The following is a 17,128-nucleotide window of genomic DNA, read 5'->3' on the forward strand; positions in this document are numbered from 1 at the left end:
ACGATATCTTCCTCAGCGTTTATCATTTTCCCATTATCACTAATCAAAATCATCCTCCCATAATCATTATTCCTTCTACTGGCCACATATCAAAACAACTCTCTAGGATTTCTTTTAGCATCATTTGCTAACTGCTGCTCATACTGCACTTCTGCTACCCTTACCAAGTGAGTCACCTTCCTTGCTTCCTCTTTGTACTCCTCACATAACTGATTGCCACTCATCTTGTGATGCCTCCCCAATGTCCTTTTCTTCCAGAATGCATGCGTCACCTCTTCAGTCATCCATTTTACACCTACCTTATTTAATCTCCTGACCTTTGGAATACACTCATTCATGCCTGTGCTAGATAATTCCTGGCACATAATAAGACCAAGCAGTATTGATTTCCTTCCCATGCAATTCCACATTCCCTGATATCACTGCAAGCTGCCTCCTCCTGAGTTTGCCATAATCACTGCCTTACAGTTCCACACATAACTCTTTCTCACAAAAGTCCTAATATGGCTGACCACCACCCAAGTAATCACTTCATGGTCACTTTCACCAACTGGCAGAAGATGTGACACTGAGTAGAGTGTTGTAGTAGACATGTAGTTGGATTACCAGCTTTCTGTCTAGATGCACACTATGTGTGGTGGTGGATGGTTCCTTTCTTTATCTTATCTTTAATTTATTATTTATTTATGGTTTCTTATCTTCTCACCATTCAAATAATGTCAGGGTTCCGCAAGGTTCTATCCTCTTACCAACTCTCTTCCTATATCAATGACCTACTTCAGCTGACCTCCAACCCAATACACAGTTTTGCAGATGACAGCACATTGCACTTCTCCCTTTCATTTGATAAACCTTACTCTACACAACTCAACTTACAGAACATCAACCACTACTGCCCTCAATTCTGATCTCCAAGCCATCTTCCAATGGGGTTCATATAATCTAGTCAATTTCAATGCTAATAAAACCGAGTACTGTCTTGAAATTGTTATAATTCTTGACCACAGAGATTAATGAATAACTAACTCTTATTTAGAAGTATTGGTCAAGTGGTAATAAACTATTTAATAACCAACTAGTTTTGCCAACCATTGCTGTCGGCTTCTTCAGGGTACAAAAGGTAGGCAAAGTAAATTACAAGCTAGATGTTAACTGACAATTCTAATTCAGGTGAAACAATACCCGTGTCATGGATACATGATTTACTTGTTGAGAAACATTTTGTAGTTGGCACTGAAGTTCATTTCATGTGTGTTTAGTGATCTTATTAAGGTCTTCCATATATCAGGTAGGATTAAACCTTGATTCCTGTTGAGGTTTTTTGTGAAACAGGTAACTGCTTCTTTGAAGATTTTGGAAAGATAGTTTTCTTCTATATAAGGCATATAACTTTTATTCCATTCAATAATGTGGTTGGTTGTAGAGAAGTGGGAAGAAAGGCCAGATATATCTTGTCTGTTATTTCTTACATAACCGATGTGTTCCCTTTGTCTCATTTTGAAGCTTCTAGATCTGACCAATGTAACTAAGAAGCTTCGAAATGAGCCAAAGGGAACACATCGGTTATGTAAGAAATAACAGACAAGATATATCAGGCCTTTCTTACCACTTCTCTACAACCAACCACATTATTGAACAGAATAAAAGTTGTATGCCTTATATAGAAGAAAACTACCATTCCAGAATCTTCAATGGGCAGATACAGTCGCTCGTTCCACAAACAACCTCAACAGGAATCAAGATTTAATCCTACCTGATTAAATCACTAAACACACATGAAATGAACTTCAGCACCAACTACAAAATGTTTCTCAACAAGTAAATCACGTATCTGCGACATGGGTATTGTTTCACGCTCAGTATTATTTTGTTATTGAATTAGAATTGTCAGTTAACATCTAGCTTGTAATTTACTTTACCTACCTTATTTGTACCCTGAAGATGCCGACAGCAATAGCCGGCAAAACTAGTTGGTTATTAAATAGTTTATTACCACTTAATCAATGCTTCTAAATAAGAGTTAGTTATTTGAGTACTGTCTTATTTCTCATAAAAAAAGAACCATTTTCTCAGTATTATTTTTGACGATACCTAAATTTCCAGCCAATCTGAAATTACTCTTCTTGGAATTACCCTGAATCAAGCCTCTCCTGGAATAAACACATCGCAACCATTGCATACTCTACTTTTAAAAAACTAGGATTTCTTTTTCATTCAAGATGTTACTTCACCCCTGAACAGCTATTAAACTTATACAAATCACAAATCCTTTGTTTACATCAGGGTAAGATTGTTCCATAGTACAGCAGTAGCAGAGATGAGGGAGGAAGAAAAGAAACTTGTTCTGTGGGTTTCAAGGTGCACTTTGAAGGGATGTTGAGCAGCAGCAGCATGTGTTCCAACGAGCTTAGTACTAAGTGAGGGAATTATTGATGCTATTTCAGATGAACATTTTCCAAGGAAATATTTGTAGAATATACATATTACAGAGACCAACTGTCTGTTTGAAAGTGGGGGAAGTGAGTTGGTAAGAGATGGGTCATTAATAAGTCTAATTGCTCTCCTCTGTATTGAATCAAGCATTTTGAGAGAGCTTCTTTTGGGAATCCCACCCCATATCTGAGAGCAGTATTCAATAAGTATTCAATTCATTTAAGTCAAATGTAAACAAGTTCCTCCTTTCCCAGGCCACTAGTCATACATGGTACCAATGTACTATAGGTTGATCAACCAACCTCTCATATATGAGCTCAACATAAAAAAACTTCATTTACAACAATATCTTCTGATGAGTTAATCAATGACTTACTTCAATCTTCCTATATCAATTCAAGGTCAAAGATCCTGAATCCACGTATGGCTTTTGTTACGTACTGCTTAAGGTAGTTATCCCTTAAAAACTCGAGAAATTCATTCTCTTTAGTTCTTGATGCTGTCTCTTCATTCCAGTCTATATTTCCATAATTGAAATTGCCCATAATGATCACCCCCCTTTTTTTTTTTATCAGCCAGATCAATTTGTCTAAACATTTCCTTCTCAATTACCAGATCTATAGCAATGTCCTACTAAATATTCATCCTGTCCACCTCCACTTCACACCATACTGCTTCAAAACTACTGTCAATATTTGCTCCTTGCATCTCCACCCTAGATGGGCACAAATCCACTGCCAACATCAACAATACTCCTCCCTTTTTGCTTTGTCTGTCTTTGTAAAAGACTGTCATCCTCATTCCACCATGTCTCACTTATATCAACAATTTTTGGGTGAATGAACGCTATCAATGTTACAATCTCATTCCCCTTGTTTTGAATACTTTTGGTATTTATAAACATACACACTAGGCTCATTTCTGTTTCTATAACAAGTGCCATTTCTTGGACATGACTCCTCTACACTCTCCCCTCTATCATCGCTGATATTACACCCCTATCCAGACCTAAATGTCAGCCCCCCATATCCTTGACTGTTTTAATCCTTTCTTGTGCACTCACACTTCTACTCCTGAAACTATCATCTACACTTTTCATGCAGTGTCGCCCTATGCATCCTGACTCTATCCCCCATTTCCCTGTCCACTCCGTGTTCCTTCTCTCTTATTCTCTTCACTTGCGCCACTCACCTCTCCATTCACAAACTTGCCTACCTTACTCTCCTGCTCTTCCATAACACCTCTTGCCTCATCAGGTCTCATCTCACTTTTGCAGTTACAGTTTCTTCAACTAACTCATACTAAATCCATTGCAATGTAGCGCCCATCTCTTTTATACAGCTCCATCTACCCCTCAAACTCATTCACAAAATGAACACTTTTCTTCTCACACCATTCAAAATCTTTGCTCGCCTTCTCAACTCATCATTATCATATCTGGGCAACAAGCTGACTACTTTACCTACCACGCTGTTATCTTTCACTCTCATTATCTCCTTTCACATCTTGAATTAGTTTTTCAGTACCGTTTACACAAATCACATTTTCACTATCTTGCACATCTGCTTTCTTACTGCTAACTCACCGCCGGCTCTCATACCACTACAGCTACTAACTCGCCATCATCTATGCATGCTGTCTTACCAAAAAATTTTATCCTAAATGGTAAGGAAAAATGAATCATAGACATAAAGAAATATTTTGGGAAAATGTGAAACCAAGAGTAAAGCTAGTAATAATAGCTGTATACTGAGTTTCTCTTCTAGACTTGTAGTAGTCATTAATAAGACTATGTTAGAACATAAAGATATACATAAATTCACAAGTCAAGAACATGCAAGAAATAAGAAAACTTATACATTATTGTTGATAGTGGTATCTTCAGACTGGTTCAGGATACAAGAGTATACAGGGGATTTCAAATAGGGAGTTATCACCATTTAGTTGTGAACAAGGAAAAAATAAGTACCATACTGTAAAGTTGTCTGCAAGGAAAGAAAAATCAGACCTACATAATGAATTCTAGAAGCTAAGAGGCAGTCACGAAAAGAAATCATAATGAAAGTTCCTAGCAATAAAGCTAGTGATGTTCTTTGCATTCTCTAATGGAACAATGTAAAAAAGCTGTGAGTAAAAATAACTGAATGAAACTGATAAGATTTTGATTTGGATATTGAAGATAAACATCACAAAGATGCCAAAATATTCTGGAAGCTATTGAAGAAGAAGCCTGGAAATAAAAATAAGTATTGTAAAACAAATCAGAAATGATAATGGTGGCATAAAAACTGTATACATGGATGATCTGGATGTATACAGTAATTAATTTGAAAGATTGTTAAACAGGTTTAGCAGGGACATATTAGTGGCAAAAATTTTAAATTTCAAAAGCAAAAAAATGTGAAATAAATAAAATGAAATAGCATTCCTGTTGTATTCTCCTGGACATTAAATTAAATTTTATATTCAAAAGGAATGATCAGGAATACAATAGAGACCAAAAATCCATGAAATCTAAAAAGTGAGAAGATAGATAAAATAGATGATATTCAACCAGAAATGCTCAAATATAGAGGTAGGAAAATATACAGTAGTAACACTGTAAAATTCAGAACCTTGGTCTGAAGGTTAAATTTTGGATGACTAAGTAAAGTTCTCATAATACTCATGGAAAAAAGTGAGGATTGTAGAAGAATTTCCTTCCTCAGTGTTCCAAATAAGCCTAAGAATAACTCTAGCATAGAAACCCAGAGAAGACAAACAAACTGGGTTCAGACAAAATAGAGGCTATCACGAATTTACTTTAAGATAGCTCAAATATAAGATACAGCAATAACGATGTCCTTGACAGATAACAAAATAATTTGGAGGAAAATTGTTGTTAGGAATATCATAAAATTTTAATGTAGTACTCTCACAGCATCCTGTACAAGCACCCACCCCCCCAAACCCTTAAAGGAACATGTCAGGAATTTGATGATGACAACAAATAGTCAAAAAGATATTGAAATTGCAACAGCAATTTGTGTTTTGTTGATCTGAAAAAGTTATATTAATTTGCCAAGAGAAAAGTGGTTCAAAGTTCTATTCTTATGTGACTCCTTGGTCTGAAGGTTAGATTTTGGATGGCTGAAGTAAAGTTCTCATAATACTCATGGAAAAAGTGAGGATTGTAGTAGAATTTCCTTCCTCAGTGTTCCAAATAAATCTAAGAATAATTCTGGCATAGAAACCCAGATCTTAACAAATATTATACAGAACAATATATAATGTATACTTAAATTTTAATTCCATAATTAGAATGATGTACAGAATGTCAATAGTCCAGATAGAGACCCTTCCCACAATGTTTTTGCATCTAGGATACTGAGGTAATCGATATGAAGTTGCAGCCTCTATATACAAGTAGATTACTCGTGAACATACCTCACACACAAAATGTTGGTTCATGCTTTGGTAAAGGATTAAAACAAGAATATAATTTTTTTGTCAAATATAATATGAAACATTATTCTTGACAAGAAATTATATATTTTTGTTTCTTGACTATCCTAAAATGACAAGATTTATTGTGTTCATTCTGTCAATATTTCTTATCTTCCTTATGAAATTCATTTAGTGTTCATTAAAATCTTAAATATTACAATTAAACAAGAAGTTATAACAGATCACTTACCTCTGTTACACCATGATCTTCTGTGCGACCACTTCCACTCTATACAAACAAAGAAGATTTTATCAACTCATAAAAGCAGTACCTCAAATAAAAATAAACATACTACTTGTGATAAATGTGTAAAATTGTTATTTTACACATTAATTACAACAAAAGTATCTGCATATACACTAATCATCATATTATATGTCTCAAAACAAAATCTGACAAAACTTTGGCTACCATATTTACTGCAGTTATACAAACTGATCTATAAGCGGAAACTTCTGTCCTAGAACCATGCTCGTGGAGTGGTATTATTTTGCCTTCTTTCCACTCCTTAGGAATCCTACCTGCAAAACTTTCATTATATAACTAGGGCATAGCCAACTGTGGTGCACATTCCTTAAGAATGCGTAATATGTCATTCATTCCCACAGCCTTCTAATGCAGCCAACTCCTGATACGCCTCTGATTCTTTCACTCCCAATTCTCCTAATATTTGCCTCCTTTCTATATATTGCACTGCATCATTTACACCATTGTGATATACACTCATAAAGTGCTCATTCAATAATTCCACTATATATTTTGCAAATTTTATTCTGCTGCCATGACTATCCACCAGTTTCAACCTGCCATAATTATTCTTTCTCTTGCTTGCATTTAGCAGAATAATTCCTTTGAGTTAACTTTCACCAGATCAGCTAATCTCCTCTCACACTGCATCTTTTCTTTCTTTACCATGGTTTGCATATGAAGGTGGTGGGGGTTTTCCTTCTGGAAAATCAGTGCCACCTTCATGTGAGACAGACTCACCTTCAGCTGAAGGTGAGTCAGTCCTTATAGAGATTCATTGTATCCAATATAGGATCAGAATCCAAGAGTGATGGATTTGAACTTTCCAACCATGTGTAATGGAACTCTTTCCTTATTATTATTATTATACATTATTTCCATAGAATCTGGAGACTCACCATGGGAGACCCACACTAACTTTTATACACACAAAGCCTATCATATCTCTCCTTAAACATTCACTGTCAGGACACTCACAAATGGCAATACATTCCATTCATTCACCACTCTCCATTCAAAAAAATTTAGTTCACATACCCTTAATAATCACACTCTTACACAACTTCCATGGAGTTCCATAGTGTTCTGCCTCTATTTGTCATATATGGAAAAATTTCCTTTGTGCCAATTTTATAAAACCAATTTAATATCTTATAAGTTTCTGTCATATCCCCTCTTTTCTGCCAATCAACTAAACTTTGTAATCCACACACCTTCAACCTATCCTTATTCCACAGACCTATCACACCAACTCGGTCACTCATTTCTGAATCCAGGAATTTCAATAGTGGTACATGTTTCTGTGGTATTTTTCTAGATTCTCAACCGATTATAATTTTAAAAGGAATCTCACTCATGAAAGATCATAAATACATTCATATTGTATGGAAGAGCTAAGAGAACCATGATCTAGTAGAGACCAGACATGAACTTTTTTTTTTCGTTCAAGCCACCTCAAGCCTCCATAAAAGCTGCTTTACACTGGTCAAATTTCACCTACCACCTAAACACATTAAATCGAGCAATATATAGTCTATATTTAAACTGTAAATTAGCAGTTAGAATTGAAGGAGATAAATAAAGATGGTTTGATGTTAAGTCAAATGTGAGACAAGGGTGGACATTATTCCCCATGTTGGTCGTCATTTATATGGATCATTATGAAGACAAATGGTATTAAACTTTATATCAAAATTTGTAGGTGCTAATCTCAGCTCTTTACTTTATGCAGATGATCTTATATTCCTAAATAAATCCAGTAAAAGTCTGGAGGTTTCCTTGAATAACTGCTATAATAAATTTGGTACAAAAATCAGTAATTTTTTTAAAAAAAAAGCAAAAAGACTGAAAACGTCATCTGTATCCTATATAGAGAACCTTTAGAACAAATAAAACATTTGAGCTATTTAGGCACAATGTTTAGTGAAGATGGCAGATTAAATTTAGAAACAACCAGCGGAATTAGCAAAGCTGGTATGGTAAGAAGTTAAATAAATGAATTTATACAGAATAAGAAAAAAATTAGTCAACGCACTAAAATAACTGTATATCAGACAGTGTTAGAACCAGTGCTTTTTTTCTGGCGGTACACAATGGTACTCGGTACTAGCATCTTTTTTCTTAAGTTTTTAAAAATTTGCGATTTATTGACAACAAAACGTATTATAAATATTCTGGTAGATGGTACTGTGTTCACGAATTGAATTTTCAGTTTTGATTACTCATAAGTTGGTATCCTGCTTTCCTGTTTCATAGGTTGGTACAGAACCGGAAACAGGAAGTCGTGTTCACTTCCGATTGCTTCCAATATCAGTTTATCAGGTCTATATTCACTCTGCAACAGGAAGGTGTTCACGTGAATTTTGAATTAATCTAAGTTAAATCAGTACAATCATTGTTCAAAATGAGTAAAATAAGTAGTTACTTTATACCAATGAGTAAAAAAAGGAAGGCTGAATTAGCAGAAATTGTTGAATCTACTTGTGATCCTGTAAAACAGAAAACTAGCACCAAAATTACACTTGGTGAAGAGGATCACAAAACCAAGATCGAAGATCCATGTGGTCAACAGGAAGCAGATTCTGATAATGATTGGACATTTTGCAGAAAAAGGACTTCTGCGAGAGAAATGAGTAGCTGTATGTCAAGAATAAAATGTTGGGCTGTAAATGTGTCATGATGTCGGAAATCTTGTCGCCGATAAACACATGGGAATGAAAATTTCAGTGGAGTGGGCAAATGGTAAAATCAGTCATTTTGGAGAATCTTGCAAACAACAATTAATGTCATTAAGAAAAAAGATTTACAATTTTAAGGGGAGTGCAGTGCACAAAGCGAGACGATGAGGGTATATATCGGAGGATATGTTAAAAGTGTGAAAGTTGCTGTAATAACATCTTCATGGTGGGTACTGGCACCTTTTTTTCCAGAAAAAAATCACTGGTTAGAACTAATTTTAACATATGGATCTGAGAGCTGGGTTAGAAATAAGACAATGGATCAAAGACTAGAAACCACAGATATGAGACTCTAGAATCTAGGAGTAATGGTGGACAAGGATCTGAAATTCAGGGGCAACATTGCACAAGTTGTGAAGACATCACATTGGATAATGGCAAGGACCCTGACATGCAGAAAGAGAGAGATTATGATGCCATTGTATAAGGCCTTGATCAGGCCTCATATGCATTATTGTACACAGATTTGGCCACTGGATTTTCATAGTGATGAGGATATGTTGGAAAGGGTCCAGAGAAGATTCATCAAGGTGGTCAGTGGTCTTTGGAATGTGGAGTACGAGGATAGATTGAGAGAATGTAATTTGCAAAATCTCATGAATAGGAGGAGATGGATATGATTGAGACATATAAGCTAGTCAGGGAATGTTTTCAGGTTGGCGTGAAAGAGATTTTTCATAGAATGGGAGAGGGGAGTAGAACAAGAGGCCATCGCTGGAAACTGTATAAGGAAGGTGTGAGCAAAGGAGTTAGGGAAAAATTCTTTGCATACTGTCCCAAATTTGGGGCAGTCTCATGCACCCAAATTTGTTGAGGTTTGGAAAGTTTTTTAGAGCTGAGGCTGATTCCATGAACAATCTTTCATATTTAAATTTGCTGCAGGGTATTAACGTGGCTTTCTTAAAAGGTATTCTTTGGAGGGTATCCAGAGCATAGTCTGCAAGTCCAGAATGGTTGTACTGGTGAAACCGGATGTAGTCTGTGTGTTCCGAAATCCTGACATTTGCTGTCCTGCCTGTTTGGCCAAAGTAGGACAGTTTACAGCTGCAAGGGACATGGTATTACCCCAGGTAGGTCTAGGGGAAGTGGTTGGTCTTTGGCGGAGCAGATAAGGGATGCCAATTTTTTATATGGTTTGTAACAAGAAGTCAGGTCATATTTTTTCAAGAATTTGGTTAACTTTTCAGAGGTGGCCTGGATATAGGGAATGGTGATGGATTTAGTGTAATCTTTGTTATGAAGTGGGGTTGTGGTTAACTGGTTTTAATATTTTTTGAGGGTTGTAGCCACTGGCTAAGAAGGTGTTAAGGATGTGGTTTAGTTCAGTGGTTAGGGCATTGTCATCTGAACAGATTAATTCTGCCCTGTTATATAGTGTTTTTATAACCCCATATTGTTGTGAGGGGGGGGGAGGGATTGCTGGGGAATGTATCTGCCTGTATGAGTGGGCTTTCTGTAAACAAAGAAAACCAAGGAACCATCAGCTGGCGAGTGATTAGAATGTCTAGGAAAGGGAAACTGTTGTTTTCCTGTTTTTCCAAGGTGAACTGGATTCTTGGGGTGTTGGTTGTTTAAGTGTGTGATAAGAAGGAGTGGAATGTATCTGAGCCATGTGGCCAAATAGCGAACAAATCATTCAACGTAACAAAGCCAAACAGCGAGTTTTTGTGGGGCTAAGTTTAAGGCTTTCTCTTCAAAATTCTCCATAAAGAAGTTGGCCAGGGATGGGAAGAGTGGTGAACCCATGGCTATCCCCTCTATCTGTTTGTAGAATTTTCCTTGCCAAACGAAATAGCCTGAGTTCATTGTGAACTGAAATAGGGCTGAGATACCGGAAGAAAATTTGGCTTGGATGAACTCTAAGGTTTCCTTGAGTGGGACATTTGAGAATAGGGAGGAAATGTCAAAACTGATCATTATGTCAGTATGTTGGAGTGAGAGGTTTTCTACTCTGGCTTTGAAGTGGGTTGTGTTTTTTGTGTGATGGTGTATTGCCAGTATAGTGTGTGAGTGCTTTGGCTAATTTGTATGTGGTGAAATCAATGCCACGTTTTGTTTATGTATTTTTGGAAGTCCACATATTCGGGGGGTGGGGGGGGATCTAGAGTTGAAAGGTTTTAGTTTGTTGGTCACGTCCAGGCCAAGAAGTGACCTTCTTAAGGAGCCTTTGGAGTGTTCTAATTTGGGAGCTGGTGGGATTATACTAAATAGGGAGGTAGGCAGCCCAATCTAACAATAAAGCATTAAGCTTACCTGTGTAGTCCTTTTGGTTGAGAACCACAGTGGCGTTTCCCTTATCCGCTTTGGTGATTATTATTTCCTTGTTTTTCTTCATTTCTAGTAGAGCTATGTATTCAACTTTGGTGTTGGCTTTTGGTGAGAACACTGGCTATGCCCAGTCTGATATTGTCGGCGATATGGTTTGGAAGGTTGCAGATACCACATTCTACTTACTTACTTAATCCTCTTCACTCCACCTGGGAGCATAGGTCTTCAACCACCATTTTACACCGGACTCTGTTTTTTGCTTCTGCTTTTATTTGGTCCAGTTTTTATTAATATTTGTTATTTCTTTCAGTATTGTTCTTTTCCACGTTTCTCTTGGTCTTCCTCGTCTTCTTTTACCCTGTGGGTTCCAATCTAGAGCCTGTTTTACTATTATTTTATCTTCTTTCCTCAACACATGCCCCATCCATCTCCATTTCCTCTCACGTATCTGTTGCAACATTGGTTTCTGATTTGTTCTCTGCCATAGTTCTTCGTTTGATAGTTTTGGCCAATATATTTCCAGTATCATTCTTAAACACTTGTTTAGGAAGACCTGGAAATTGTTAACTATCTTTCTGTTTAACCTCCACATTTCTGATCCATACATTAGCATTGCCTTTACATTTGAGTTAAATATTCTCATTTTAGTTTTTATAGACAAATTCTTGTTTTTCCAGATATTTCTAAGTTGGTTGAAAGTTGAATAAGCCAGCTGTTTCCTTCTATTTATATCTTCAGTAGTTCCTCCTTTTATTGATACTATTGAACCAAGGTATATAAATTGTTCTACTTCTTTAAGCAGTGTTTCTTCTATTGTTATTTGTTTATTTTGCTTTGCATTTATTTTCATCAACATTGTTTTATTTTTATTTATCCTAAGACCAACTTTTTTGGCTGTTTCTACAAGTGTTGTTGTTTTTTGTTCTATATGGTGCTTCTGTGAAAGTAAGCAGATATCATCTGCAAAATCTAGATCGTGGAGTTGGTTTTGACGTAACCATTGTAATCCTGTATTTCCATGAGATACTTTTCTTATCACTCAGTCTATGATAATTAAAAACATAGCAGGGGAAAGTACAAAACCTTGCCTTACTCCTGTCTTTGTTTTAAATGGTTCCGAGAGGGTATTTCCATGTATTACTTTAATTTCAAAATCTTCATACTTTTTTTAATTATTCTTATTATTTTTTCTGGGAGTCCATAATGTCTAAGTAATTTCAATAGGGAAGATCTGTTTATACTGTCGAAAGCCTGTTCAAAATCGATAAAATTTAAATATAAGTTTGCCTGCCATTCCAATGATTGTTCTATGATAATTTATAAAGTAGCAATGTGGTCGGTGCATGATCTATTGGCTTTAAATCCTGTCTGTTCTTAGTTGTTTTTCTATTTTGATTCTTTCTAGTATTATCCTTGCTAGTATTTTATTTATAACACTCAGCAATGTTATACCTCTCCAATTTTTGCATTCAGATAGGTTCCCTTTTTTGGGTAATTTAACCAGTAATCCAGTATTCCATTCCTTAGGCCACTCTTCTTTCTGCCATATCTCATTAAGGGATATAATATCTCTGCTATAAGTTTTGGATTTACTTTTAGTATATCGCCTGGTATGTTGTCTGCCCCTGGTGCTTTACCTGTTTTGATCGATCGGAGTTATTGCTTTTGTAATTTCTATTTTTGTTATTTCATTCAAATTTATATCTAATGATGCATTTTGTTCATTTAATTCTAGGCTCTGGTTACCATCAGTCATTTCTTGAAATTTCTCTAAGAAGAATTCCACCCATCTATTTATCTGTTCTTTTTTCATTTAATAATAGTTTTCCTTCTTTATTGTATATAGGAACTATCCATTTGTTTCTTTTTCCACTTAATTTCCTTGTAATATCATACGACTTTCTAGTATCATTTATATATGCAGCATCCTCTGCCTCCTGTGCTAGATTCTCTATGTATTTTCTTTTATCATTTCTTGCACTTCTTTTTATTTCTTTATTAATTGCTCTATATCTTTCTGCTTGTTCTTGTTCAACATTTTTGCCAATCTGTAACAGTTTCTCTTTTATTCTATCTCCCTCTTCTATTTTTAATTTGGTGTTTTCTGATATTCATTCTTTGTCTGAATTTGTTCGAAATCCCAATATCTTTTCTGATGTGGTTATTAGTATGTCTTTAATCTTAGTCCATTTTCCCTCTATGTTATCTCCTTCTCTTTTTTTCAAGTTTATCACATTTATCCTATAGAGTTGTTATAAACTTATTTCTAATATCTTTGTTTTTGAGTTTTTCAATTCTAAACCTCTTCCTATTGTGCACTGTTTGTTTATTTTTAAATATTTTTACTTTTATGGTAGCTGTTAGGAGAAAGTGAAAGAAAGTGAATATGCCTTGGCTCCTCTTTTAACTCTGACATCCAGGAGTGATTTCCTCCAATTCCTTGATATAAGTACATGGTCTATTTGGTTCTTTGTCTTTCTATCTGGTGCTATTCATGTCCACTTATGTTTTTTATGTTGGAAGAGACTCCCTCCTATTACAAGCTGATTGAACATACAAAGTCTATAAGTAACTCTCCATTTTCATTTTTTTCTCCTTCTGCATACTTTCCCATAACAGTTTCTTTATTAGTATTATCATTTCCAACCTTAGCATTAAAGTCTCCAATTATACGTTGCATATCTTTTTTATTTGTTGTTTCTATACTTCTCTGTAGCATGTTATAAAAATTATCTTTTTCTTCCTGGATCGCATCATTTGTTGGTGCATATATAGCAGTTATTGTGATGTTCTGCTTTTAAATCTAGAGTTTAGTATTCTTTCGGATATTGGGTTCCACTCCATTAGTGCACTATGAGCTTTCTTTGTCATCATTAGCGCAACTCCCTTTGTGTGGTCATTCGTATTTTGGTTCCCAGAGTAGATTAAGTAGTGACCAGAGTTTAATTTGATTTTTCCAGTTGCTATCCATCTCATTCTATCTGAATCAGTATTTTCTAAAGTATTTTCTTAGGGGGAATATGGTGAAATTGTGGCCACATGCCAGTGCGTTGAGTGCCCCAGGCTTCAAAGTAATGGAAGAAAGTTTGATTACAGTGTTGAGTGGTTGTTGAGATTCGGTGGTAGAGTCCTTTTTCAAGTTTTGAAATTTTTTGATGTGCCGACTTCGTATCTTTTCAAATTTTTCTGTTGCCGAAGCACACAACACGTTAGAGAATCGTTCAAAGGTCGTGGTTCAGCATTTCGGAAAGCTCCTCCTCTAGCGTCCAAATAGCTTTATTTACGTCGGCTAGGAGAACACGCATAGCGGTAACTTGATCTCGTAGTAGGGCGAAGCTAGCCCTACTACAGTTATAAATGCAGAGCCTTCTGTGAAGAGAAACGGTGCTTTAATTTTACACAATTTGGTTCCTTAAATATCTTAAATATTTTGATAGTCGTGTTATCAACGTATAAGCCTATCTACAAGAATCCTCATCCTCTTGTTCACAACTCCCTTTCGTAACTTCCAGGGATGGCTCCTTATCCTCGCTCCTTCCCCAAGGGGCGAGGAATAAGGGGTCACATTATTATAAAAACAATCATATTACTAAAGCAAGAGTGTCCCTTAACAAATCCATGTTGACTCTCACAGATAACATTACTATCATCTGTCCTCACTAATTTCTCCAAGATCTTAACAGCTACTGATGAAACACAAACCACCTTATAATTTGACACTTCCAGTCTGCTATTGTCCTTATGCAATGGCATCATCTTACCTTCCTTCCATTTCTTGGGTGCCTTTCTCGTAGCAAGACTTTCATTGAAAAGCCAGGAGCTGTCAGTTCTTTAGCACATTCTCTCAAAACCCATGGCAAAATTCCATCCAGTCCCACAGCTTTATTAACATCCAGAGTACTCAGTATTTGAAACACACTCTAGTCTTGCACTTCTAAACCTTGAACCTGCCACTATCCCTCTAGTATTAAAACCACTTCTCAGAGTGAAATACTCCAATAAAGGGTTCACTGAACAATTCCACTATGTCCACTGCATCAGTCACTCTATTCCCATTTTTATCCATCATTGTCATTCTTCCACAATCATAATATTCTGCACCTCTGAGGGTACATATCAAGAATTTGATGATTGTGATGGCAACCTAAAAACATTCACAAACATGCACATAGTAGAATTTGACTCACAGCTTGTTTCTTAGAGAGTGGATATGTTATCCACTAAGCCAACCTAGCTACTTAATTCTCCTATGCCCTCAGATCGATCAGACTATGGCTTAGGGAAAAAAAAAAAAATAGGAACTGCTATATCAGCAAGCAGAAACACTGGGAAAGAAACACAGGAATCAATTTTCATTTTTATTTATTATTATTATTATTATTTTATAATAAAATAATCCAGGGAAAAATTACTTTATTGTTAGTAGATTACATCCAGCACCAATTAGTTGTCTACTTCGATTTATTCAAATTCTTTTAATCTGAGAAAAAATTTTTTTTTTCTTTTAACATCTAGATGAATTGCTAATGGATAATATTATGTATTCTTGTCTAAGTGGTCAGACATGGTACTCTTGTTTAAAAGATATCATGTGGAGCTAGATTTCTATCTGCTATCGGTTACATCTGGGGAGGGACAGAGAAAAAACAATCCTGCAACTTGCACAGCTAAAGTGTAAGAAACTCTTGTCATCACAGGATATGAATCCAAGTCATAAAATAATACCACAGAAATTCCAGGACAAATGAAATATGAACATACTACTCAATGAAGGAGACATTGCAAACTTACTATTAATACAGATATTGAAAGCTTCAGATTGCAATGTTTTTTTATTATTATTATTTAATCTCAACTTGGAATGGTACATTTAAGTATGAAGTCTAGTTTATTATTTCTATAAATTTTGATATCAGGTTCAAGTATAAAGTTACAATCGATGTTTAACATTGTGTCAAAAATTTTCCCTTATGTCCAGATCTTGTTTACAAATTCTGCCAGAAAAACAAAGAATAAAGCAAACAGCAACCCATGCAGACTTCGTTTTTTAAATCATACATGATTCATATTTCTTTTGACTAATACCAAATCAGCTTCCAGAGGTAAAACATTTCTTTAATTTCTGACATACTGGTTTTATTGTTATTAATATCAGATTAGATTAGATTTCTCAGAGCAAAATCATACACTTACTACCTCAAAAAGTAAAAATTCAAAAAACCAGAAAGTGCTACTGTGTTAATGCTCCACTACTCAAAAAAAAACTGCTAGTTTTTGATGAGGAAGTTGAACACAAACAAAAAAGAAAAAAAAAACCATAGGAAAATACAATTAAGAGCCAAAAGGCTCTTAATAAAGGGATTTTTTATCCCCTTAACTTAATTAAGGGAAATACAATTCTTAGGTGAATGCTGTTTTAACTTTACAACTTCTGTTATTTGAAGTCTAACTCTAATAAAGCCTAATAAGAGATAATAAAAAAATATAAAACAGATGATGCAATAGGAAACAAATTAAAACGAGAGAGAGAGGAGAAGAGAGAATATGACATTAAAGAGCTGATTTGTACTTCTCATTCTTTAAGCAGTTCCATAATGCAATTCAATGAAATCATACTTTAACCATTTGAGGATACATTTCATAGAAAGATTTGGAGAAAACTGTGGTTGTATGCAACATTTCAAAGACATCTGATAGGATCTGGCATAAAGCTTCTCAGAACTGTCATCTTATGGCCTCCTTTCTAGCTTTTTGATAACTGTGTTGTCAGTTTTTCCTCTTCATTTGTTGAATGCAGTGGTGTTTTTTCTTTATATTTCTTTACTGATATCATTATCTTGATTACAACACTCAAACACATGATCTTTCTCATATAGCATGGTAAAGTAAGAAACGCCAATCTCCTCTCATACACATGAGTATGAGAGGAGATTGGCTAGTCAGCAAAGTTAATTCA

General features: G+C 35.4%; 1 protein-coding gene across 1 annotated transcript in view; it reads right to left on the reverse strand.

The window, feature by feature from the left end:
* Window positions 1-17,128, reverse strand: part of LOC150097244 (TOM1-like protein 2) — a 253,155-nt gene that overhangs the window by 32,903 nt on the left and 203,124 nt on the right. The window contains exon 13 of the mRNA XM_090407627.1: window positions 6,110-6,148. Coding sequence (XP_090263753.1) covers window positions 6,110-6,148 — 39 coding nt within the window. The remainder of the gene's footprint in view (window positions 1-6,109; window positions 6,149-17,128) is intronic.

The sequence above is a fragment of the Typopeltis vanoorti genome, chromosome 17 (assembly GCF_054136105.1).
Source record: "Typopeltis vanoorti isolate ZY-2024b chromosome 17, IOZ_Tvanoo_1.0, whole genome shotgun sequence".
In the NCBI taxonomy this organism is placed as follows: Eukaryota; Metazoa; Arthropoda; class Arachnida; order Uropygi; family Thelyphonidae; genus Typopeltis; species Typopeltis vanoorti.